Source organism: Schistocerca serialis, chromosome 6, assembly GCF_023864345.2.
Source record: "Schistocerca serialis cubense isolate TAMUIC-IGC-003099 chromosome 6, iqSchSeri2.2, whole genome shotgun sequence".
Taxonomy (NCBI): domain Eukaryota; kingdom Metazoa; phylum Arthropoda; class Insecta; order Orthoptera; family Acrididae; genus Schistocerca; species Schistocerca serialis.
The window spans coordinates 228,382,592-228,409,448 of NC_064643.1; the positions used below are offsets into that span (position 1 = coordinate 228,382,592).

The 26,857-nt window shown below is 39.0% G+C and overlaps 2 protein-coding genes across 3 annotated transcripts in view; one reads left to right on the forward strand and one right to left on the reverse strand.

Moving 5' to 3' along the window:
• The window catches only part of LOC126483812 (probable 28S ribosomal protein S25, mitochondrial), a 55,625-nt gene extending 51,456 nt beyond the window's left edge, over positions 1-4,169 (forward strand). The window contains exon 4 of the mRNA XM_050106998.1: positions 3,053-4,169. Within this exon, the coding sequence (XP_049962955.1) occupies positions 3,053-3,224 (172 nt within the window). The 3' untranslated portion in view covers positions 3,225-4,169. The remainder of the gene's footprint in view (positions 1-3,052) is intronic.
• A 9,534-nt stretch (positions 4,170-13,703) lies between these two features.
• The window catches only part of LOC126483803 (venom dipeptidyl peptidase 4-like), a 185,928-nt gene continuing 172,774 nt past the window's right edge, over positions 13,704-26,857 (reverse strand). For both annotated transcript variants that reach the window (XM_050106984.1, XM_050106983.1), the window contains exon 17: positions 13,704-14,475. In XM_050106984.1, coding sequence (XP_049962941.1) covers positions 14,386-14,475 — 90 coding nt within the window. In that variant the 3' untranslated portion in view covers positions 13,704-14,385. The remainder of the gene's footprint in view (positions 14,476-26,857) is intronic.

The window sequence follows — 26,857 nt, forward strand, 5'->3', positions numbered from 1 at the left end:
CTGGCTGAGCGCATGAACGGACACAGACGAACTGTCCGCCTAGGAGATGTCCAATACCCAGTAGCAGAGCATGCCCTCCAGCATAATTCTAGGGACCTAGGAACCTGTTACACCATATGTGCCATTTGGCTTCTCCCACCCAACACCAGTCCCTCTGAACTGCGGAGATGGGAACTTGCACTCCAACACATACTTTCATCCCGCCATCCCCCTGGACTGAACCTATGTTAAACAACCTCACTCCCATTTACTCTTCAGTCTTCTCCTCTTTCCCTTTCCTCTTTAGCCATTCACGCATCTTTTCATCCTACATAGTTGTGTTTATTTTATACTATATACCTCTTTTACTTCTGTATGCATCCTCTTTGGTTTGAAGCTGGCACAGTACTTACAGTAGAATATCTTTGGCTTCCCTCTGACAACCATGCCTCCATCCTTGCTACCCCCCCTGTTTTCCTTTCCCTGTTGCTTCATAACCTGGGTTGTGAGTAACTGAATCCACTTTCCCTTTCTTTCCCCTCTCTCCTCCCTGATGAAGGAACATTTGTTCCGAAAGCTAGGAACATAAATTTTTGGTTCTGTTTTTTTGTGTATCTATCTGCTGTACTGAGCTGAGGTAAGTACTGGCGAGCCCCTCTATCTCTTTGTTAGTATTTGTTACAGATTCCCGTGTGGAGGACATAGTGATAGACATCCCTGGGTTAGTGAAGCAGCTGAATCGGCTGAAAATAAATAAATCGCCAGGTCCTGATGGGATTCCAATTCGGTTTTACTGAGAGTACTCTACTGCATTGGCTCCTTACTTAACTTGCATTTATCACGAATCTCTTGCCCAACATAAAGTCCCGAGCGACTGGAAAAAAACACAGGTGATGTCTGTATATAAGAAGGGTAGAAGGACGGGACGGATCCTCAAAATTACAGACTAATATCCTTAACATTGGTTTGTTGCAGGATTCTCGAACATATTCTCAGTTCGAATATAATGAATTTCCTTGAGACAGAGAATTTGCTGTCCATGCATCAGCATGGCTTTAGAAAGCATCGCTCCTGTGAAACGCAACTCGCCCTTTTTTCACATGATATCCTGCGAACCATGGATGAAGGGTATCGGACGGATGCCATATTCCTTGACTTCCGGAAAGCGTTTGACTCGGTGCCCCACTGCAGACTTCTAACTAAGGTACAAGCATATGGGATTGGTTCCCCAGTATGTGAGTGGCTCGAAGACTTCTTAAGTAATAGAACCCAGTACGTTGTCCTCGATGGTGAGTGTTCATCGGAGGTGAGGGTATCATCTGGAGTGCCCCAGAGAAGTGTGGACTGGTAGGTCTGCTGTTGTTTTCTATGTACGTAAATGATCTTTTGGATAGGGTCGATAGCAATGTGCGGCTGTTTGCTGATGATGCTGTGGTGTACGGGAAGGTGTCGTCGTTGAGTGACTGTAGGAGGATACAAGATGACTTGGACAGGATTTGTGATTGGTGTACAGAATGGAAGCTATCTCTAACTATAGATAAATGTAAATTAATGCAGATGAATAGGAAAAAGAAACCTGTAATGTTTGAATACTCCATTAGTAGTGTAGTGCTTGACACAATCACGTCGATTAAATATTTGGGCGTAACATTGCAGAGCGATATGAAGTGGGACAAGCATGTAATGGCAGTTGTGGGGAAGGCGGATAGTCATCATCGGTTCATTGGTAGAATTTTGGGAAGATGTGGTTCATCTGTAAAGGAGACCGCTTATAAAACACTAATACGACCTATTCTTGAGTACTGCTCGAGTGTTTGGGATCCCGATCAGGTCAGATTGAGGGAGGACATAGAAGCAATTCAGAGGTGGGCTGCTAGATTTGTTACTGGTAGGTTTGATCATCACGCGAGTGTTACGGAAATGCTTCAGGAACTCAGGTGGGAGTCTCTAGTGGAAAGGAGGCGTTCTTTTCGTCAATCACTACTGAGGAAATTTAGAGAACCAGCATTTGAGGCTGACTGCAGTACATTTAGTGCCGCCAACTTACATTTGGCAGAAAGATCACAAAGATAAGATAAGAGAAATTAGGGCTCGTACAGAGGCATATAAGCAGTCATTTTTCCCTCGTTCTGTTTGGGAGTGGAACAGGGAGAGAAGATGCTAGTTGTGGTACGAGGTACCCTCCGCCACACACCGTATGGTGGATTGCGGAGTATGGATGTAGATGTAGATGTACCTTGGTGAGAGTTACACAGGGATCTGTGTTGGGACCATTTTTGTTTTTGGTAATTTTCAATGACCTACCCTCCTTAATAAGTTCCAAAACAGTGCTATTTGCAGATGACACAACCTTCCTAGACTATAACAATGATCTAAATAAGTTAAAAGATTCTTTTGACAATACACTTGCTCACCTGTCATATTGGTTCAGGTCAAATGGGTTTGCTCTGAATGAGAACAAAACACAAAAAATGGTATTTAATCCAAAGGTCAAAAGTCCTTTTAATGATCCCTGGTACAAAAAGTTCTTGAGGGTATATTTAGATGACAAATTGTCCTGGGAGCAACATATAAAATACATTACTTTTAAATTATCCAGAGTAATTTACTTATTAAGAAATCTTATTAAATGTGTTCCAGCAGCTTGTGTTGAAACATCTTATTTTGCATTTTATCAAAGTATTGTGTCAAATGGACTTATTCTCCTGGAAAACTCAAACCATGTTCAAAACATATTACTTCTGCAGAAGAAAGCAGTCGGAGTCTTTACATGTTCTCAGCAAAAAGCACATGAACAAATATTCAGGTTTGACTCGATGTGCAGCATGGCTTTTTAAATTGTCAGGTGGATCAATGTGAGCAAACAGTACTTGATTAGTACATGTTTCATCGCTGTTGTACTGCCATTTTTGCATGTAATTTAACTGTTCTTATTTGTTAAGAGTTTGTTTTAAATTGTGGCATTAAGTGTTTGTGTTTGTTGTATTATTGTGACCCATAAAAGTTATCTGTACAAGTTACAAGTATGAGTGTGGCATATTTCTATGCTCCAATTCTATGTTATTGTTTTCAGGAGTGTTTTGGCTGCAGAATTAACAGCCAAGGAGAAGAAAGACAATCCTGCAAATTTTGGTTTTGGCTGTGAAAAGCATTGCATATGTGAAATCCTTGGACAGGTTCCATGCCCTGGTGTAGTTCCATTGCCAAAAGAATGGAGAGGGAAATACAAATATAAAAAAGAATAAAATCTCCATACTTGTAAAGACCCCATGCTAATAGATATATTTGTTGTTGTTTATAAATAAATGTGTGGACAGTACCGAATTATAGTCTCCAGTGTCATTGTTTGAATCTGTGATATGTTGTTAACATATAATGTATTCGTAGAAAGAGTATTTGTTGAACAGGCTCTAATAATTATTTCACTGCTTGTTATCTGCAAACAATAGTCAGTTTTTATTGTAGGTTCATACAAATTTCAGATTTTTTTTTTCTGAAGCCATGGTATAAGTGAATTGGAATGATCAATAAATCACTCACACCTATACAACATGCTTATCAAATTTCATACCTGAATTTTGTCAAGGCAGCATGTGTTTACCTTCCAGTCCAGGGGTGCCTAATGTTGGTGGTATTGGCCATCCAAAATGTATAAAGGGCAGTGTATAGATAAAACTGATATGAATTCTTTGTTTGTAATGATGACTGTATATGCAACTACTAAAATGTTAGGAAGAACTCCTCTCACAGCTGGTAAAATTGTTGTTTATTAAAACATGACTAGTTTCGCAGCTTTAAGCCACATCATCAGATTAGCAATGTTAAAAGATCATAGGCATACTCATTGCTCATAGTCAAAAGTCATTATTCAGAGAATTTTGCCAATATTATGGTGAGTGAAAGGTAAAGAAGTAGTGCCCCATTCTTTAAAATTTGCCTGCATCAGTATGACAGCAGGGCAGCTCAGCTTTCTTATCTATTGACAATATTCTCTGAATAGTAATTTTTGTCTAGGGGAGGTGTATGCCTATGATCTTTTAACACTGTTCACCTGTTGATGTGGCTTAAAGCCGGAAAACCACTCATGCTTTAATAAACAACAATTTTACCACCTGTGAGCGGAGTTCTTCCTAACATCATGCCTTTCTACAGCTGTGGTTGCCTGGAAAATAAAATAGTTTGTTGTAAAATGTGTTTTTATTTTGTCACCATACTGAAAGATTTTATTCGCTTAAAACATGTCAGTGGAAGTGTTCTCCCTTCTGTCTCTCAATTATGAGGGATTTGTTGCCTGCTTGCACATTTCACATGCATTTTACCACTGACACTCATTTTTACTGTCCTTTTTTTCCTTAGTTGGAGCATATATGCCCGAGATGAAAATTCTAGTGAAATATGCCTGTAGGCATTGTGTCCTCATTGTAAGCAAGATCAGGTGAGAAATCCTCCCCCCTCCCCAGTATAGTACTTTAAATGTATGATACAAAAATGTGCCTTAATAAGGCATTTTAACAGTTGCATGCATAGTAATAAAAGTAATTAACAATTTATCTAGCTTCTAATGCTTAGAAAAAAAGTTTATAAATATTGAAGACACTATACACAGAAGTGAAATGGAAACTGTGGAATAGGAAGAAAGTGTGAAGATGATGAGAATATTTACATTTGTGCTGTTTAAAGCTTTCCTGATACAGGAAATGTTGCAGAGGTTCTCAGATATGATGTAACAAAAACCTTGTATATCTCACAAAAAACAAGGGGCTCAGTTAAAAAGTAAAGGAAACAAATTAATGTATTAAAAAGTCATTGACATGCATTATCAGCCATTTACATAGTCTCCTGGATGAAGGATATCTGTAGACTGATGACACATGTACTTTAGTCTTCAGCTGTACACATACTTGTTGCTCCTGTTAACTTTCCAACATCAACCTACCTTCCATTAGACCACTGTCTCAGAATTTTTGTATTTTTTGGAATCCTGCAAAGAACTTCCATTGTACCTCTAGCATCCATTCTCCTGGCTACATTTGCTGCCCTCCTGTATTTCGTCAGTACAGTCATATGACATATTTCTTGACATTCTGTTTCCCAAACCATTTGTCTAATTTTAGCCTCTCCTAGTAATTCATTACTTTCTGGGCAACCCTCAAGTTTTGATTGGTTTTACTATTAAAAGTCCATATCCCACACTGCCATAAGTCAAAACTGGTAACTCAATCTGATTGTAAACATTTTATTACAGACATGAGAATGCTCATTTTGAAAACTCTCTTCAGTTTGCCAAAGGCATTCAAGACCATTTTTGCTGTTCTATTTAGTTTCTTTCCCTGCCCATGCAAGTGTTCTCTTCAACAGCTATATGTACAAAAACTCGTTAACTGCATGTATGACTTCATTGTTAATTTGTCCCATTTTTTTTTTCAGTGTATTGATTATACATTATCTTTGTCTTATTATTGATTTTGAGACCTACTTCCAAACTTGATATGTTAAGTTCTTACTTTAGCTATTGAAGTTTGTCTGAAATGAAGGCAGACACAATACAATCGTATCAGAAAAGTGTTTTTGGGTCATATATGTTTATTCACATCATTTCTTCATTTTGGGAGTTCAGACAACCAAAAAATCTTTCTATGGCTACTGAGAATAGTTTCTGTTATGTGGAATCTCCTTGACTGACTTTCAGTTCTGAATTTTCCACTACCTTGATGAAGTCTAATTTAAACCGTAGTATTAAAATATATATTCTTCAGTACATTAACATAGTTTGTATCAGTGCCATGTTTATCAGTTGCCGTTAGTACAGATTTAGTAGCAACTGAGTCAAAAGCTGTCCCAAAACTTTTGAATCCCAGCTAATAGTACTCCATATTTCTTGCATATCCTGTTATTTTGTGCACAGCTTACAAGTGAGACATTGTGCAATTCCCAATTTTAAAACCCACTATTTCCATTGATGATAATGCAAGAGAATATCTTGTGCTTTGTGGTAACTGTATCCTTTCTCGTAAAGTCTACAGGGCAAGATGAGACAGTGATTAAGAAATGGGACATGCATTTAGGCGGACAGCTATTCAGATTTCCATCTGGCCTTCCAGATTTACGGTTTGCGTGGTTTTCTTAAATCTTTCCTACTGAGGAATCATTGTTGAGTTTCTTGCCAACTTCCTCATTATAACCCCCTATTTTCATCTTCTAGTGGAATATTCCATCTCTTATCATTTCCTTTAAATCTTTGCAGAGATATTCTTCATGAAGTGCACAAATGGCAGAATGTATGTAATATTTAAATGTGATAGTTCCCTATCTCGTTGTGGAGTGAGGAGATGAGAGGGAACATTTTTGTGGGAGATGAAAACAACTAAGATTTAAGCTGTTGATACAAAGAGGGATATTTACCCCATTAGGTTGCAACAGCCCTTATGTGCAGTTACCACAGAACATGATGTTTCCACTCTGTGTAAGTACTTCTCTTCCTATCTCCTGGACAGTAAAATCACTACCAAATCTTTTACCACACTCATCCAATCCCCTTTCAGTATTCCCTCTTATACTCTAATTGCTGTTTTCTTTAGAAAGTTGTAAACAAATTTCACATCAATAAGCATCCTGAAAATGTCACTGCCTTTTAGTGTTAGCTACTTTCCCATGAATAAGTCTTCTATATAGATGTTTCAAGAAACATAGTAACAAATTTAATATTTTGCAGAGGCTGTAGGTGCAAGATCTTGAATACATAGCCATCTACCCATTAGTATAGTTGTAGAAATTATGCCATTTATGACACATCGGAAAGTTTTCATATAATTTGCCCCTCCTTGTAAACACAACTACTGGATGGCTTTTCTGCGAAGACTAACACTGCAAATAAAGTGCTTTTCTATGACCGAACACAATTTGACATTGTATTACTATTTTCATGTCCTGTATGTCATTTTGTGCAACTGTGACTCTCAGCCCTGCTTGTTTTCACATTGTCTGCTTAACACGAAACTCATTCAGAGTCTATTTACTCATATTGCATGTATTTGTCCTTATCCAATACCTTTTCATTGTACCCATTCTTTCTTTCTTTCTTTCTTTCTTTCTTTCTTTCTCTTACTCCTTGGTACCAATCTCTATTTCAACCTTCTGCGCATTCATCATTTCCCAGTATTTTGTGTCATCAAACAGCTTTCATTCCTCAGTCATTGTGTTCTTACTATACTCCTTAATGCTGTTCATCTTATGTCAGCCAGATTTAGCCGAAGCTGCTGCAGCCTCATTTTTACTGGTTACCCGCTGTTTTTCTCACATTGGTAGCATAATATTTACTTGATTACATTAGCCAACAAAATTTTCCATCCATGAATCAATATATTCACAAAATATGTAGAGACAGTGGCAAATGATGACTTTTTAAATTTTCTTTTAAATTTTATTTTGACTTGGTAAGAATTCTCAATTTTTTTCTGTATGTCATATGGAAGCTTGTTGAATGCCTTTATGACAGAGTCATAAACTGTACTCTGAACCCTAGACATTGAGGCAACACCTACATGAAAATTATTTTGTGGTTTGTATTGTGATTGTTTACATAACAGTTCAGCTGAAACTGATTTCTGCTATCAGGAACAAACATGGTTAAGCAGTAAAGATATTGGAACTGACTGTGAGGTTTAAAAGATCTTGAAAAAGGCTTCTGCAAAAAGTCCAGTTATCTACCTTACGCATCATTCTTACTGCTTGCTTCTGCACAATGGACATATTTACCGTACGTGCACTGCCCCAGAAGATAATTGCATAAGACAGCAGGGCATGAACGTTTAGAAAATATACCAACGCTTGTCTTTAGGTCAACACAGTGAGAGATGCTTATTAGTGCGAAACACACTGAACAAGGCTTCTTGATTGATTTATCTATGTGTTGGCGCCATTTTAAATTATTATCCACCTGAATCCCAAGGAATTTCACACTGGGTATTTCATTTGGTATATGCTCATTACTGTCTACCTCTAGTGCTAGCAGGTCATTATTGCTTGTTTGAAATATAGTAAATCTTTGTGAGACTAAGACTTAATTAAAATGTTAACTGTGAACAACTTGTATGCCTGTTCTATTATGATTTGAGCTGTGTCTGCTAGTGTTGAGTTTGGACCCATAATTAGTACATGTGTGTCATCAGCGAATATTACAGTTTTGGTTGCCCTTTGAAGTCATTGGGAGGTGATTTATGTAGGTTAAGAATGAGAGTCGGCCCAGTACTGATTCTCCTGGGACCCCATACATTATGTTCCATTATTCTGAGGTTAAGTTTCACCCTGTGGTGCAGTCTGTCAATGTGATTCTTTGCTTTCTGTTATGAAGATATGACTCTATCCATGCAAGAGAGATCACTTTTTATATCACTGAGTGCCTGTGTGGTTGTATGTACATGAATGTGTGTACTCTTGCTAGAAAAGGAGTTAGTTCTTGAAAGCTAGTGTGAATGTTGTTTTCTGTTACATATTTCTGTGCTCCACACATCAGTCTGTTGTAGGTGAGTGATTGCCTTTCCCTTATTTTATGTATTTTTCCATCCAGGAATTACCACTATTGGTTTGCTGAACTGAGAATGCTGCATGTACTCACCAAATAGTACGAGCCTTAAATAATAAAATATTGACAGTTAGTAGTTTTTGTAATCTTTCCAAGGAGTTCGATTATGTAGCTTATACAACTGATTTGTATTTTTGTCAGACAAACTGAAGTTTTATGGAAGTGGTGGCTTTACACACAGTTGGTTTGAATAGCATGTAGCACACAAAATGCAAAAAGTAGTACTGAATAATTCAAATTAAGGGTAGAAAAGTTTAGTCACTGTGGAAAAATCAGAAAGGGAGTTACATGAGGTTCAATTTTGGGTCTATACCAGATGTGTCTCCTAAGAGTCATAGATGCAGTTTCTCTGGTGTTTTCGCAGAAGTTTGCAATTTCATTTTTACAATGTGTGGCTGAAGTCCGGCCAAGCAAATACAGGTCATCATGTCTTTCATGTAATGCCCAGTGTCAACAGAAAGTGCGAGTTTGTTTCCCATTACAATCAAAATCATTTTTAGAACAGAATGTTATGTGTGCATTTGACAGAGAGGTCCCAGATTATTGTAGTGCAACATTCAGTTTATTGACACGTATTAACAGGTACAGTGAAACACTCCAATAGTGACAGCACCACTCTGCCCCATGCTGACTACTACCACAATGTAACAGCACTATTCAGTTGTTGCAGGAGTACTGTTTATTCTTCGTGTTTTACTGTCCCTATTAATGCATATTGATGTAATGAATATTGCAAAATAGATTAATCCGGGACAGCTCTGTTAAATGAGCATGTAACATTCTGCTTTAAAAATGATTTTGATTTTGACTGACAACAAACCAATGCTTTTTGTTCACACTGGAAATCACATGAAAGATGTTATGACTGGTATTTTTTGGCCCGACTCCAGCTACATATTGCAAAAATGAAATTGCAGATATCTGCTGAAACGCCAAATGAAATGTGCCTGATGAGTCTTAGGAGAGACACCCAGTATATGTGAATGATCTTCCTCTTTACTTCCAACAATCAGAATTCGTACTTTTTGCAGCCAATACTAATGTTATAATAAACTTCATGAGATAAAAAGCAACAAAAAAATCGTACCAACAGTTGATATAACACATGAGTAGGAGCTAGTAAATAGGGTAGACTATTCCAGATTTATGAGAGTATACATTTATGAAAACTTTAACCTGAAGAAGCATATTGCTGAGCTTCTCAAACAGTTAAGTTCAGTTCTTTTTGCTTGTTGTATAATTGTAAGTCTTGGAAACAAATGAATTAACATCCTGATATTTTTGCATATTTCGACTGAATTATGTCTTACGGAATAATTTCTGGGGTGACTCACTACTTATAAAGAAAATGTTGATTGCACAAAAGCAAGCAGTGAGAATAATTTGTGATGTTCATCCATTGCAGACTTTTAGATGCCTCTTCAAGGAGCTATGCATTTTAACTGTGCCGTCAGAGTATATATATTCACTGATAAAATTCATCATAAATAATCCATTGTAATTAGACATGTAGTCCGTACTTACACAATTAGAGGAAAAAATTACCTTTATTACCAATTATTTGTCAGATTTCCAGAAATGAGTTCAACACCCAACAACAAAAATTTTTTATCATATGGCCAGTTACATAAAATGTCTCACAGGTAGCAAAGCAAATTTTAAATCTAACCTAAAATCATTTCTCCTCGACAATTCCTACTCCATGGACAAACTGCTTTTTAAAAAACGTATCTATTAGAAAAGGGGAATCAACTTGTTTTTAAGCATAATTACAGAAATAGAACTAGAAAAGTGTGTTCATTAATGTTAATACAAATATGTAAATATCCTGTAAGCTGATCAGGTGCAGATGATTTCGACAAAAGGATCATGTGCTTGTAGAACAGGCAACTAACTAACCAGAAAATATACCCTGAGTCATAGATTGATAACAAAGATAACTTAAGAGCAGTCCTTTCAGGTCAGTACAATAGTTTAATATTCTGCTAATAGGCAACAGAATTATGAACTGTTATTTTGTGACCTGATAAATATTGTGGTCACGCCGGCCGAAGTGGCCGCGCGGTTCTGGCGCTGCAGTCTGGAACCGCGAGACCGCTACGGTCGCAGGTTCGAATCCTGCCTCGGGCATGGATGTGTGTGATGTCCTTAGGTAAGTTAGGTTTAACTAGTTCTAAGTTCTAGGGGACTAATGACCTCAGCAGTTGAGTCCCATAGTGCTCAGAGCCATTTGAACCATATTGTGATCTTCTTAAAGACTTTTATTTTGGAAACTGATGTCTGTTTGTGGTTTGTTCACAAGTAAATCTGTTGCATTTGTATTTGGTAGTTTATTACTGGCACTGTGACAAAATAATCATTCAAATTGATAACCAATGATTTGAAATTGTCACCATTTCTACCAGAACTATTTTCAAGAGGCTTAACTTCATTTGGTTTGCTATTTTTATTTAACAATATTCCAAATTGTTTTTTTCCCTATTCTTGAAGTGTATTACTTTTGAACATAGTTCATGAGTTTTGCCTTTGTAATAGCAGACTGAAGAATTTTATAATATAGTTGGTTTCACCGCCTGACTGCAGTTTGTCCTGTGAATTTAATAGAGCTCTCTCTCCCTAGTGCAAGATACTGTAATCCCAGGTCTTATCCATTCCTTATCCTTGCTTCTGTTTAGTTTTACGCTTATTTGTAGGAATTTGTTTAACAAAGAGTTAAATTTTCCCAAGTTTCTTCTCAGTATTCTTTCTGTAATAGCTCTTTACATGCTGTGATTAAGTCATTGTTTATGGATCTGTGGTACTGTGCTTTTCTTCTACAATCTATACCTAACTGCTTAGTGTATTTTGTTGTTAACATCGGAGTATTTTAGTCAGATAAATCATTAACTATTGGTTTTACAATTCAGTCACTGAAAGTTGTAGAATCTAAAACCAAATTGACAATAGTTTTTGCAGTATGTCCTTCAGTCCTCATAGAAAACGTTACTGTGGGTAATAACCCCTTGATGACATATTAACAATCGTAGGTGCCCTTGATCAATACTGTTCTGTGCCATGAAAGATGTCTGTTGCTGTTTCCCACAAAGCCAACATGTATTTCATTTTTCTTTTAAATTCTGTCAGCACATTGACACTAAATTTTCAGTGCCATGTTCCTATTAGTGGTTTTCAGTTTGATAGATAGTGCAGTGTGACAATAATTAAAGTTGCAGTTTCAAAATGCTGTAAAAACAGAACCACTTCTCAGAATGACATCAAATTTGAATAGAAAATTATTGACAAAGGAGGAAATCTCATGGGCAAAAAATTAACAAAAATTTTACCAATAGATAATACTGTAAGCATCTTAATGTAAATGGGGTCAGCTACAAATACAAATGAATGGTAGTGGTTTGAGTTGCACATTACACTGTCCATATTTGTTTGTGACTGTACAAGTTCAGCAGTCAACATTTGTGGCATTGTTAGTTAAGTAAGCTCATCCCCCACAGAAAGGTCGTACCACACTGGATGGGGAAAAATTGGTTCTCAATTGTCCTGAGGCCAAAAGCCAAATAACAAGCAAAATGTTTTAATTGTTCTGGGGCTAAAAACTACATAAAAAGCAAAATGACTTTGGTTCCTAATTGCCGTGAGACTGGTGCGAGATGGGTTCAATATGCTGTCCACTGTTTTTTTGCCACAAGTTGAAATCAAGAAACAGCATGTTCCACAACAGAGTGGAGTGTCTCAGTGGTGACTTTCAGAATGCATTGCGCAATGTGTGCCTTCAGTTTAGCTATATTCGTAACTAAAGTACTGAACACAACATCTTTCAGATTACACCACAGCTAGAAGTCTCGTGTATTAACATCAGGTGATGTGAATGACAAGGCTGTAGGGAAATGATGGTTGATAACTCTAGCATTTACAAAGAGGCCTCTGGAGCATCTTCTTCACTGTCTGTACAATTTGCAGAGCAGTGCCATTTTGCATAAAAATGATCATGTCTGCACATCGATGCTGTTAAAGGGTTGGAATGACATTGCCACACAGAAGACTCTTATAGTATTTACCAGTGATGGTGCAAGTGGCAGGACTCATCTCCTATTTAAAAAAAAAAAAAAAAAAAGGAAATCCCCCAGAAATCCAACTCCTGAACACTGGTGATTTTGTATGGATAGCAGTGCAGGTGTTTTGTGGGATTTTATACACTGTGCTCACAGGCATGTCTACCGTTCGAGCAGCTCCCCTTGCAACTCATGTTTGTTCACCACTGCTCAACCCCCTTTGCAATGCTGTGGCCACATCTTTGACAGATGTTGGATCAACCAGTTTCCTGCCTCTGTGACATTGCGCTTCAAAAGAACATGTCTTCTCAAGTTTTGAAATCATTTTCTCAAGACCCTTAGCAGTTACTGTATTATTGCCTTTTTTCATAGCCTGGAGTGTCTGGAACTTCTGCAGGGCTACTGGCGCAAAGTCATTATTCTTGTAAAAGAGCTTTACCGGCAATGCATTGTCCTTCATGGAGACAGTCATTTTGGTCATCTTGGATGCAAACTGAGAGGAACAGCCATGTGCCACATCACTGCTGATGTACGTATTATGATTCTTACAGTGCCATCTATTGGTCAATTTTTTTTCCCCCATGATGATTTCACATCTTCAGTAACATTGCTGCTCATATTTTATGCTGCAGGTTTTGAAACTGGAACATTAATTATGGGCATTCTATATAGTTTGCATTATCTGTCTGAACTAAATATATATGGCTGACAATATTGCATATTAAAGTTAATGAAGATTGTAGCAAACACTCAGCATGCAAAATAAATAGAAAAGCTCAGCGATACTGACGCAACACGGATAAAACTTATTTGGGTTAACATAAAGAAAAGTGTGTTTTCCTAACAAAACATCAACATACAACAATAAAGTTTGTAAAACTCTTCAATATTCTTGAAACACTCAAAGTTCTATAGATATGCCTGAATTTATCATACATAATTAAAATTACTTAATATCAAACATTACTTTAAAAAGTCAATTCATCTGTGGGATGGTGATGAATTGAGTGATTTGTATTCTTCTGGACAAGTTTAAATTACGACAATAAATTTCTGATCGTGGATGAAAGAAAAGAAATCATTGTAAAGCAAACTGTTGAGAAATACCATTCATTTACTAGGTACTGCTATTGAAATTTTGTGTCCACACAACGACAAAATTCAAATGTCCTTAAAACATATTTACACAGTTTAGTTTATACAGTTTGTTTTTTCATACAGTTAAATACAATTTAATTCATAAATTAACCTTCACAAACATCTAGCAATATATATAAGGCAAATCCTGTTCACAGACAACGATTTTTGGAACATACGAAAAATAAATGAAAGGCAACCACTAACCTATAGCAGACTGATGCATGTTGCATAGAAACATCTCGTAAAAAACCTGTATTCACACAGCAACAAAACTCAAATGTGAATACTGTTTCTTTGTTACTCGTTTTTAGGCACTATTCAGCAGCTTGCTATAGGTGAGTGGTTGCCTTTCCTTTCTTTTACATGTTTTTTCCATCCAGGAATTCCATTATTATTATAGTTTTGAAACATCATTTAGAGAAAGTTTTTGGTTGTTATAAATTATACTTTAATTGAAACACTCAATTTTCATCATTTGATCCTATCAAAGATTTTGTACTGTAATAGTGGCAGCAGTAATTTTCGTGAAATGCTTGTTGCTAGATCAGAGTTTTAAAATTTTTAATATTACAACCTGGTACAGGTACTTGAGTTTATTACAAGAATGTAAAATATAGGTCAAAATCAGCGATTGTGTCACTCAAAACATTCCACAAGAAATTTTTCCATTGTGTGATAGAGATGTGGCTGAACTCCAGACAGTGTGTTATCTTCATCTGGGTAGATCTGCAAAAAACCATTCATTAGAATATAACTTTAAAAAACAAGATATTTTAAAACAAAATAAATGAAACATTAAAATTGTATGAACGTTTAACAGAAAGCGAGTGTCTATAGACCTGAAACAGAATGAAAAGATAATTATGTGGAAGCATTTACTGGAACAGGTAAAACAAATATTAAATAACTTATAAATGTTGAAACTTTTATCATATCATGGGATCAGCCTCTGGATTTCTGTGTCATGGGAGAACCTTCATTTAAGTGTCAGGATGTCTTTTATGAAAATCTTTGTCTTGAATGTAGCCATGTATGGAAGTGAAGTGTGGATCATGAATAGGTCAGGCAATAAGAGGTAAAAAGCTTTTGAGGTATGATGCAACAGAAGAATGCTGAACATTACACATGTTGCATCATGGCTCTGCCTGATCAGGCAGAAGAGTCTAACTCACCAGACAAATGTGATGCCAGCATGACAAGAAACCTTAGTGGTACATATTCTTGCAACAGAGGTCATATTCAAACTCTGCTGACATTGTGGAATCACCACCTAGGCCTTCTGAAAAGTGAAGTTACAACATCGACACGGCACACCAGTGCTGCAGTGCAACTGATAGCAGGAGAACTGGCCACTGAGATGGTGGTGTCGTGATTATCTAATGGCTATACCCCACACATCGTTTCTGCTGGAGGGAAAGTGCTGCCATTTCAAAAATAGCAGTGGACCGAGCTCATATAAATACTGCCCATTTTAGACAAACAGTATCAGTTAAAACTGGGAACCAGTTATAAGAAGTCTGTGCTGGTCAACATCCCCAACTGTATCATTGAGCTGTTGCCTTTAGACACTGTCTTCGTTAGCTGCAAGTCTGCCATCTGCACGTAAGCCCGAATGCTGTTGAGATGATGCCTTCCTGCAAGCAGGCTATCTGCTGGGCAACTTCCAGTCTCTGTAGGATGCTTATATTGAGGGGTTCATGGTTCAAGCTTGGAACACTTTGCCACACAACCACCATTGCCACGTGCAGTCAAACTTTGCTGCTGTTTGTTGCCTTGTGTCAGAAAACTTTGCTACTGTTCAGTGCACTGTGTGGTCACACTCTTTGGCTGCCAATACTGACCCTGCCATCCCATGTCAGTGCCCATAGTTCGACTCTGTCCACCTTGGCATTGCCTGAACTGAATCGTGCATCTACACAGCTAATGCAACCGACATTGCAGACTCTGGCATCAGGTCCTGGAAACTTTCAAAGCCCACTGAAAGGCATAGACCTTGATCTTGGTAGATAGCCAATGCTGCTACAGCTGTAAACACTAGCATTTTTGTGGTACAGTGTGGCCGCTAACACACCCACATCAGTGGCCACGTGCTCACAGCACCACTTTAAAGCTCATGGTTTCACTTTCAGTTATGTATTCGCCATAACACATAATTGTTTCTAGGTTTCTGTTTCGTTAAGTCTTGATTTCTCTCTTGGATTACTCACAGCACTCATATGTAGTATCGTCTCTGCTGTCCATTTACCTTTTTGTTGTCTTCTGTCCATACTCAGTAATCTACCATTGACAGACTTAGGTTGGTCGGACAGCCTCAGTAAGTGTCTTGAGACATTCCTGATCTTTTGTCAAATCCTGATCACAATAACTGGCAACGAAGTAAATGGTTAACAGCATACTATGAACACTAAATTTGTGAAACTCTTGCAACAACAACAGCAACAGCTGCTACTGCTGCAGAAATTGCAACAGCAGCAGCAAAATGAGTTACTCATGTGGGAAAAAGAAGTTGGCTCTTCTCAAATCCAGTTGCCCTTACATTCAATGATATGTGCACTTTGCTTTTGGTTTATTCACAATTATTCCATGTGGTAACACTGTGACTCAAATTTCATCAGTACCTCAAGCAACCTGGCCAGACGTATCACTCTTGGGTAACTGGTTTACAAGGGTTGAGTCATCACTGCGATTTTACTTGTGTGAACCCAGCATGCAAAACCTAATATGCAGACCCTTCAATTTGTGTGTGTAGTGCTCCAGTTGTCTCCCAAACCAGAAGTATGCACGTCAGCCATTAAGCTAGACAACCTGTCATTAGAAGAATTTCTGATGATCCCTCTCTCTTTCAAAATCATGGCAGCAGCTAATGAGTGCGTCATGGATCAGTCACCAGTAGCAGTGCTCCAGATGTTGCATTGCAACCCAGGAATATGAAATGCTCATAAACCACTTCCCATATGGCGGCATCATGGTTCATTACTTTCAGATGTGTCGGTTGTCTCTGAGCCACCAGTCAATCTCTGTCAACTTGGGCTGCAGGGTTTCCTGTCATGCCCAGACTGCTTCACAGCATACATGTACAGACTACCTGGATCGCTGGTGCATTGCACCCATTGTGGAAAAGATGGGAATCTCCAAACAGTGTGCCATAATCCATCAGGGCAATTGGACCTGGCCCCTTGAACATGTCTGGGAACAGTGCGTAAAAGGCAGCCTGTGTGGCTGCCTAGTAGGATAAGGATATCATGTAGAAGACTGTGGAAAGTAAATCAAAATACTAGAACTAGTCACAATCAAACTGCAGTAGCTCATTACAAACATTACAGTAAGGTGCTTAAAAATGTTATTTGGAAGGCAAGGAGTATGTGGTAGGCAAATAGAACAGCTAATTCACAGGATAAAATTAAAACCATATGGTCAGCTGTGAAGGAAGTGTCTGGTCAACAGCACAAGGTCAAAATTATGAAGTCAGTACGTAGTAAAAATGTTTCTATTTCTGATAATTCAGGTTTATGTACAGTATTTAACAGTCACTTTCTGAATGTAGTTGGCAAATTAAATAAAACTTAGTTTCTACAGGGAATCATATCTCTCTCTCTTGGAAAATGCCTTTCCGAGACTGATATCTGAAATACTCCTCTGTGGTACTGACAAGGGTGAGCTGCTTTGTAACAAGGAAGAAAGGGATCATGTAGACAATTTTAAGCCTATCAATGTTTGCTGAGTTATTGAAAATGCTGTGTATGTAAGGATAAAGTGATCATTTCATTTCACATAATTTGCTGTCAGATGGACAATTTGATTTTAGAAGTGATTTAATGACTGAAAATGCTATATTCTCCTCTCTGTGAGGTACTGGATGAATTAAACAAAAGAGTTCGAATGTTAGGCATCTTTCTTGATTTAATGAAGGTGTATGATTGTGTTGATCACAAGCTATTGCTGCAGAAGTTGGACCATTGTTGAATACGGGGAGTAACAACTGGTACACCTCTTAATTTAAGAACAGACAGCAAAAGGTTGTTCTCCACGTTAATGAGAATGGTTAGGAATATGGGTTCTGGGTGGGGCATGGTTAAATGGGCAGTACCCCAGGGATCAGTGCTGGGGTCACTCCTGTTCCGTATTTATATAAATGATATGCCTTCAAGTATTACAAGTGATTCTAAAATATTTCTGTTTGATGGTGACACCTAGCTTGATAGTAAAGGATGTTGTGTGCAACATTGACACTGTTTCAAATAGTGTAGCTCAAGACATAAGTTTATGGTGTGTAGAAAATAAACTAACACTAAATCACAGTAAGACTTAGTTTTTACAATTTCTAAGCCACAATTCAACAAAACCTGACATTTTAATTACACAGAATGTAAATAGATTAGCGAAACCGAACAGTTCAAATTTCTAGGTGTTCAGACAGATAGTAAACAGTCATGAAAGACCATGTTCAGGATTTTGTACAAAGATTATTAGAACAGCATCTGAAATAAGCAATAGTTTCACATGAAAATTAGTCTACTTTGTTTATTTTCATTCACTTATGATGTATGGTATTATATTTTGGGATAACTCTTCCCATTCTCAAAGGGTATTTTTGGCTCAGAAGTAAATGGTGTGGGCAGTAAGTAACGTAAATTTGCAAACCTCATTCAACCCCTGTTCATTCTGACATTGGCCTCTCAATGTATATGTTCTTTACTGTTGCTTTTTATGATCGATATCAGCTTATTCTCAAGAATTAGCAGCTTTCACTCAGTTAATACTAGGCAGAAATCCATTCTGCATTTGGACTGCACTTCCATGACTCTTGAGCAGAAAGGCATGCAGTATTCTGCTACATGCATTTTCAATAAGCAACCACAAGAATTCAAAAATATATCAGTGATCCATGCCCTTTCAAATCCAAACTGAAGAGTTTTCTCATGGGTCACTTCTTCTCTTCTGTCAAGGGCTTCCTTGAAAAATTAAGCTGTGACCTGTATTATATTGTTGATCGCATTTGCATAAACTTACAGCTTGATGTATTTATAGGATTCATAAAGATTTGATTTTATCTGTTTTTATTTTTCTGCTGTAATTTCATGTGCTGACATGTTCCATGACCATGGAGATTTGGTCCTCAGTTTGGTCCTACGGAAGTAGACAAAACAAAATTTTTAAAAATATAAACTAACTACAGGTAATAGTTCCCCCAAGTTATCCTTTCCCTCAAAAGTTGTTTATAAATCTCAGAATTGTGAACACAAACGTGCATTTCCAGGTAGACACAGAAGCTACTATTCATTCATAAAACTCCAAATGTATGCTTGTATGGGTTCCAAAAAATTAACTTCGCCCTCTTGCACGTTGGTAGTCTATTCCACTCCTGGTCTATTCATAATTGCTGCAGCCTACAAGTGGATGACACAGCTGATACCCCTCTTTGATGTCAGTAGTCACTCAGCTGGAAACACTTTGACTGAATGCCTTCTCATTGTTTCACTTCTCCATTGCTGATGAGATTCAGGAACTCCATGACCTTTATGCCACTTTGGCTTCTCTTTGAAACAGACCTGGGGTGCACCTCTGATTTCCAGGCTCATATCTTCTTGCACCTAATGCAGTGTCTTGTTTCTGCTAGCACAGCTCATTCCTATCTCCCTATGGATGGCCATCAAACAGGAACTCGATCACCTCCACAAAACTGGGCTGATTGACCAGTTAAAATGATTTCTTGGACCATGCCTCTGGTTGTGGTAAAGAAATCCAGTGACTCACATTGGTTATGTTGAGATTTTAAATCAATAATCAGTGCCCAGACAAGTCAAAACATACCGTATACCACTTCAGGAAGACCTCCTCAAGAAACTTGTCAGAAGAGAATAAATATTTTTCTGCAGTTTACTTGTTAGAAGAGAATAAATATTTTTCCGCAATTTATTTCACCACTGCATATTTGCGTATGCCGCTGGATGACGAGACACAAAGTAGTGTGGTTATAAACACTCCCTTTGCCTTATACAAATACCAGCATTTGCCTTTTGGGGTCTCATCTGCTCCAGCAATTTTCCAGAGATATCTGGAACAGTTAACGATGTCCATATCCACTTGCACTGACTATCATGATGACTTAATTATCATGGCTGCTATACACCAGGACTACCTGTGAAACATTGTAGATCTTCACTACATTACGTGACTCTTTCACTTAGCCACATGCCAGTTTCTCCAGGTGGAATACCTTGGTAACTTACAGGAGTTGCAAGCTTTTTTAGAAAAAGGTGAATTTTTATTCTAAATTTCTCTGACAGTGGTCCCTTATGCATCCACTAAATGAGCTGTGGAAGAAAGGCATTCAGATGAGTTGGATGGCTGCGTATGAGTGCACTTTCACACAGTTGAAGTGTATGCTGTACTGGGTTCCCTGTCTTATGCCGTTTTCACTGTCATGTCCACTGGTTCTAGCTACAGATACCTCACCATGTGGGATTGATGCAGTGCTGTGCTCTGCATCAGTCCTGTCCAGCCCAGTCTTTTGCCCTCTGGCCCACTCCTCAACATCCATGGGACCATATTCCTTTGGACTTTATGGCCCCTTTTCTGGGCTCTTTGTGGTTAGCAGTCGTGGATACTTACTCTAATTACCCATGTGTCGGCATGGTGTCCACCATACAGACACAATTAATGCATTCATCCAGATTCTAGCCATTGCTGTGCTTCTCTGAACCATTGCCTCCAATGGCACAAAATACCTTTTTAGTTCACCATTTCACTCATCCTCCAGTGATGAACCACAATGCATTGTGCGAATGATGTTGAAGGTGCTGAGAACCACTATCACCACAGTAGCACTAACAATGTTCCTGACTGTACAGGGCCACTCCCAACCAAAACTGTAGCTTGACAGATCTCCTCTATCTCCTGGCCCCAGAGCCCAGAGAACCCTGGGTCTGACATGCTAGGCAATATCCCCTGGGCTCAGCAGTGTGGGCACACTCTTAAGGGACAAACAACACATGGATACTGGCAACAGAGATTGCCGCACCCATTGCCATACATTTGTTGAGAGACCAAAGGGTTTGTAGTGCTGTCATACTAACCAACTCTGTCTGCATCAACTGACTGCAATAGTGCCAGATCTAGAAAACACACGCTTGCCAGTCCCACAACCACATCAGTATATTTTGCACTCCAGGATAGCAGCAATTTGTGTGGGTGTGGAGGTGGTGGTCCCAAGCAGTCTCCACAACCAAGGCCACTAATCCCCATGTTGCCACATCCCAGCATGAAGCTGGACACTCCTGATTCCTCATACCAGATGGCGAACTTAAGTGTTGGGACACCAACCATTTCACTTTCTGAAGCATCATTCAGGGCACTTCCGACTCTATGCAACAATTTAGAGGGGATGAGCCTTGTGTCTGGCTTTGGGAATTAAATTGTGTAGATTCTTTCCAAAGGAACTGGTGCAGCATTCACATTAATTGATTTAGAGAATCTGCAGAAAACTTTAATTTCAGTGGCCAGATAGAGATTGAAATGCCCACGTCAGAATATGAGTCCAGTGCTGTAATGAATGTGCTGTCTTACTTATAAGGAGTGAGAAGCAACCTGTCATGCCAGGACTCCCTTGAGTGTGATGAACTGCTCTTGTGGTGCCCAGTAGAATTACGTTTTACAGAGGGAAGTCAGCATCAGCAAGAAGCCGATACACCTTTTTAGCAAGGAGGTTTATTCGAGCAAAATAATGCTTATGCAGAAAGGTGATGAAGTAAAAAAAGCTAGTCAGTGCCTCTGATGGGTGAAGTTGGGCAGTTCTACAGCTCTAGCTTGGTTCCTTGAGGAGCTGGCTACACAAGAAAAGCACAAAAAATAAAGTAATCACTTCCCAATGATGACACCCAGCTGCTACAGCTGTTGCCCCTTCTGGGGAGAGGGTACTAGTGTTGGAGAAGCACTGGCCAGCAGATTCTCATAAATATCAACCTAAATCAGACCCTCATTTGCAGATGCTCACTGACGTATTGAGTTGTGTAAGTGATGCCGAACACTGCCATCTCCATGAGGTACTGAGTGAGGTGGAGAACACTGCTGTACTAGGTGAAGTGTCAAGTCACCTACCAGGGGCTTCATCTCCAGTAGCAGCAGGCAACTGCCTGAGCTGGGGATCATATGCAGTTGTCTTGGTGCTTTCACACCACTGGGTCTCCTTTTGGGTGACTATTACATTGTAATAAGAGGTGTTACGTTATTAGTATATTTACATGTCATCATCATCATTATCTTCTCTTGTTGTTGTTTTTGTGTAATTGATAGATGATCAGCCATGTTTTTTTCAATACAACAGGGGTTCCACCCTGGACAAAAAATTGCAAATTTCAGCAGCTGAAGTAACTTAGTTGCAAGCAAGCAATGCAAATATATCTAATCATATAAAGCCTGTGGGAACAGACCAGGCAGTCATAGCAGTGAGAAGGAAAGGAAGCAAGACTGGTGCCATCTAATTACTCCAGAAGAGGTGGAGAAGAGAGAGCAGGAATGGGACAATTGGCAGGTTCATTACGACCAGCATGTTTCTCACCTGATAAGAAATATTAAGCTTTACAGGAGGCTTGAGAGATGAAAAAACAAGAGTACTTGCATGGAAGCAGAAAATAAGGAGAAATGAATTAATAATCTTAAGTTCAGTTAATCCACAAAGTACCAATGTTGCGTATGAATGCATGCTCTCGCAGTGATATCCATTAATAAAATGTTCTCTAGCTTCAAGTTGTGTCAAGTGATTAACTGCCCACAAGCTTTCAGCAGAGATGTCCTCTGCTGTGGTCAAGCGGTTGACTGTTGTAACTGCTCACAAGCTTTCAGCAGAGATGTCCTCTGCGGTGGTCAAGTGGTTGACTGTTGTGTGGATGCCACTGCTGTGCTTATATAACCACGCTGTCACCAGTGACATCACTGGTGCTCAGTCCCACACCATATATGGTAATGTTTTGGTGGCATGGCCACTGAGCCTGCTTCAACTCCCCAACCACAGGATCTACATTTACATCTACATATATACTCCACTAGCCACCAAGCGGTGTGTGGTGGAGGGCACATTTCACACCAAAGTCATGTTGTCATATTTCTCTCTCCCCCCCCCCCTCCCTCCCTCCCTCCCTCTGTTCCACTCACGGATCATGCAAGGGCAAAAAGACTGTCTGAATGCCTCAGTACGAGCTCTAATTTCTCTTATCTTTGAATGGTGATCATTATGCAATTTGAAAGTTGGTGGTAATAATATATGCTCTACAACCTCGGTGAAGATCGGATTTTGGAATATAGTGAGCAGTCCCTTCCATTTAGTGTGCTGTCTATCTGCAAGTGTGTCCCTCTTCAAACTTTCTATGAGATTTGTAATGCGCTCGCAAATGGCTAAATGTACCAGTCACGAATCTTGGCGCTCTTCTTTGGACCCTCTCAATCTCTTGAATCAGACCCAAGTGGTAAGGGTCCCATACAGAAGAACAATACTCGAAGACTGGATGAACTAACACGACTGACAGCTGAAATCTATTATTTACAAGTCAATATAACAGTCGCTGTGTGCAACAGCCTCTAAATCGAGGCTAACCTGAAACAGTCTAATGCCGTTGTCAATACCATCAACCAGATCATTTATGCAAATTGTTAAAAGCAGCGTACCTATTACGTTGCCCTGGGGCACACCTGAAGTTATGGTTGTTTCTGTTGAAGTCACCCCATTCAGGATGACATACTGCTCCCTATCTGTTATAAAACTTTCTATCCAACCACATATGTCATCGGATAGACCATAAGCACACACTTTTTGGAGCAAGCGACAGTGCGGAACTGAGTTGAACGCCTTTCGAAAGTCGAGAAATATGGCACTAGCCTAGGAACCGGTATCTAGAGGCTGTTGTATATCATGCACAAAGAGGGCCAGCTGTGTCTCGCATGACCAATGTTTCCTAAAACCATGCTAGTTTCTGCAGATGAGCTTCTCAGAGTCTAGAAAGGTCATTATGTCTGAACACAAAATATGTTCCATGATTCTACAACAAATCGATGTCAGTGAAATTGGCTGGTAATTTTGTGCACCTGATTTTCTAAGCTTTTTATAGATTGCTGCGACCTGGGCCATCTTCCAGTCCCGTGGAACTTCCTGCTGTTCCAATTACCTCTGATAGATAATGGATAAGAATGGTGCTATATTTGTAGCATAGTCAACATATAATCTTACGGGGCTACTGTCTGGGCCAGATGCCTTTCTGGCATTTGAGGATTTTAACTGTTTTACAATCCCAGATACACTAAACACTATGTCAGCCATCCTTACATTTGTTCGACAATTGAAAGGCGGAATGGTGCTGCAGTCCTCTACCGCAAACAAGTTTTTGAAAGCTAGGTTTAGAATTTTGGCCTTCTGTTTATCGTCATCAGTTACATTACCTGTACTATCAGCAAGAGAAGGTATTGAATTATTTGTAGCTTTCATAGATTCTATGTACGACCAAAATTTTTTGGGGTTATTTTTAGAATCTGCAGATAAAATATTGCTTTCAAATCCATTAAAAGAATTTCTCATTGTCCTTCTGACAGCTGCTTTCATTTTGCATAATTTCTGTTTTTCAGTGGGGCAGTGACTATGTTTAAAATGACTGTGCAAAATTCTCTGCTTTCTCAGCAACTTCCTAATATGTTTGTTGTACCAAGGTGGATCCTTTCCCTCCCCTATATTTTTGCTAGGATCTACTTCTCTAGCACATGGTGGACAATACCTTTAAATTCTGATCAATGATGCTCAATATCTTTGTATCCCGTGGTGAATGCTTGGAGCTGACTATGAAGATATTCATTAATGACACTTCTATTTGCTTTACCAAACAAGAAAACTCTACACTGCTTCTTTGGTAGATTAACTTCCTCAAAAAGATCAGGTCTGTTAGTCACCAAGATATCTAATGTGTTCCCATCTCGAGTTGGTTTTCTAACTAATTGCTGAAGGTTGTATGTTGAGAGCGCTCCTAGAATAACTTTGCACAAATCTTTGCTTCTGTGCCCTGTGATAAATGTGTAATTTTCCCAGTCAATGGACGCCAGATTAAAGTCTCCACCTATAACTAATGGATAATTTGGATATTTATTCCTGTGTACTCAAGACTTTCCCTGAAACGCTCTGCGATGTATGTTGCAGATGCTGGTGGTCTGTAAAATCATCCTAATGCAATGGTCAATCCTTGTCTGATTGACAGCTTTATCCAGACTATTTCACAATCCAACCAAGTATCAATCTCAACTGCGTTTAAACAGCTTTCAACTGCAATGAACACACCACCTACCATAGCATCAGTCCTATCCTTCTTAAACATTGTCCAAACTGAGTTCAAAATTTCACTGCTTTTTATGTCCGGTTTCAACCAGCTTTCAGTACCTAATACAATATTGGCATTGCTATTGTTTATTTCGGAGAGTAACTCGGGGATCTTGCTACAGACACTTCGACAATTTACTAACATGAGATTAAGCATATTTAAATTCGGGCATACAGTACGTGACTACTAAAGCTCACAACAAGCTAAGGAATTTAAGCAGACGGCAAGGTGAGTTTTAGCTTTCTGCTAACTAAACCATATCATAGATACTCAACTGCAGCCCACTATGTTTATTGTGGGTGTTCTCTGATATTTTGATCTTTATTGCTTCATTTATTACGCTATCCCAGAAGCTGTTGGTCCATTTAATAATAGAAGTCTCATAGAATCCAATTCAGTTCTGTTTTCTAGTATATGTTGGTTCCACCTGATTTTTTTAGAATAGCATAGGCAGAAACACCTTTCGTGTTCTATGTGGCACTGTTCAGTGCTGTGGACAGTCTGACAGACATAAAACTGCCCACATCCACATGGTATTTTGTATATTCCAGGTGTTCAGAAGTCTACATCATCTTTCACAGGCTTCATTAGTTGCTGGAACTTATCTGGGGGCCTGAAGCCTGTTGATTGTATGTCTCTGCAGGAGATTATCAATCAGTCTTTCCTTCTCATCCTGTCCGGTAAGTCTACCCTGACCCAGGGTTCTGGGTGACTTTTCTGAACTGTACCCCTTTCCCTAAAACTCTTGAGTCCTTTTCCTTCACCCCTCTTCTTTCCCCTCCAACTCCTCTCTCAGAAGAAGGAGCCACTGGCTCTGAAAGCTTGTAATAGTTAAATCCTTCTGTGTGTGTGTCCCCGTGCCACTGCTAGGTGAGTAGATTTTTTATCTATCTATTTATATTGTATATATTTATATGTAACATATATTTCAAATATATAGTCTAGGTCCATCCAATTGTTCATTAGAGTATCGTGAAAAAATTTGAAGCATGTTGGTCAAGTGCTTTTTGAAATTTGTGGTGACAACATTGAAGACATCTTTTCTTTATATAATAGTACAGATTTGTAAAATGTGTGTTAAGATATTTGTATCCAGAAACATAAACTGGTCCAAATCTGGACTGAATTTCATGAGGAAAGAGAAGTGTTGCACCATGACTCCGTCGGTTACAATGAACAGCTCTTGCAACACTCAGAAATACGATGTAATACAGAGGCAAGTGAGCATCAGCCTGAAGCTGAGACACCATTTCACAATAAGTTATACTGAGGGCAAATGAATGCATATTCAGAAAACGGATGAAGTGGAGGAAGCTAGCCAGCACCCCTGAAGGGTGAAATTGAGTGATACTAGAGATGTGACTAGGCTCCTTCAGGAATTGACTGAACAAGGAAAGCAGAACAAATGAAGTCATCATTGCCCAATGGTGATACCTCGCTGTTACAGTTCATTATCTCTTCTGGTGCAGGGGTGCTTCTGTTGAAGTAGTGCTGGCCAGCAGACTCTCATAAACATCCCCCAAACCAGACCCCCTTGCCAACGTTCTCTGTGCATGGCCATATTGAGGTGGGTAAGCTATGCCAGACACTTCTGTCTCTTTCAGCTGCTGAATTCTAGGAGACGACTGTGGAACAAGATGAAGTACCTAGTCACATACCAAGGATTTTGTTTCTAGTAGGAGTGGGTGGCCGCCTGAGCAGGAGACTGTGTACAGATGACTCAGTCCCTTCACACTGCTGGGTCTCCTTCTGCTGAC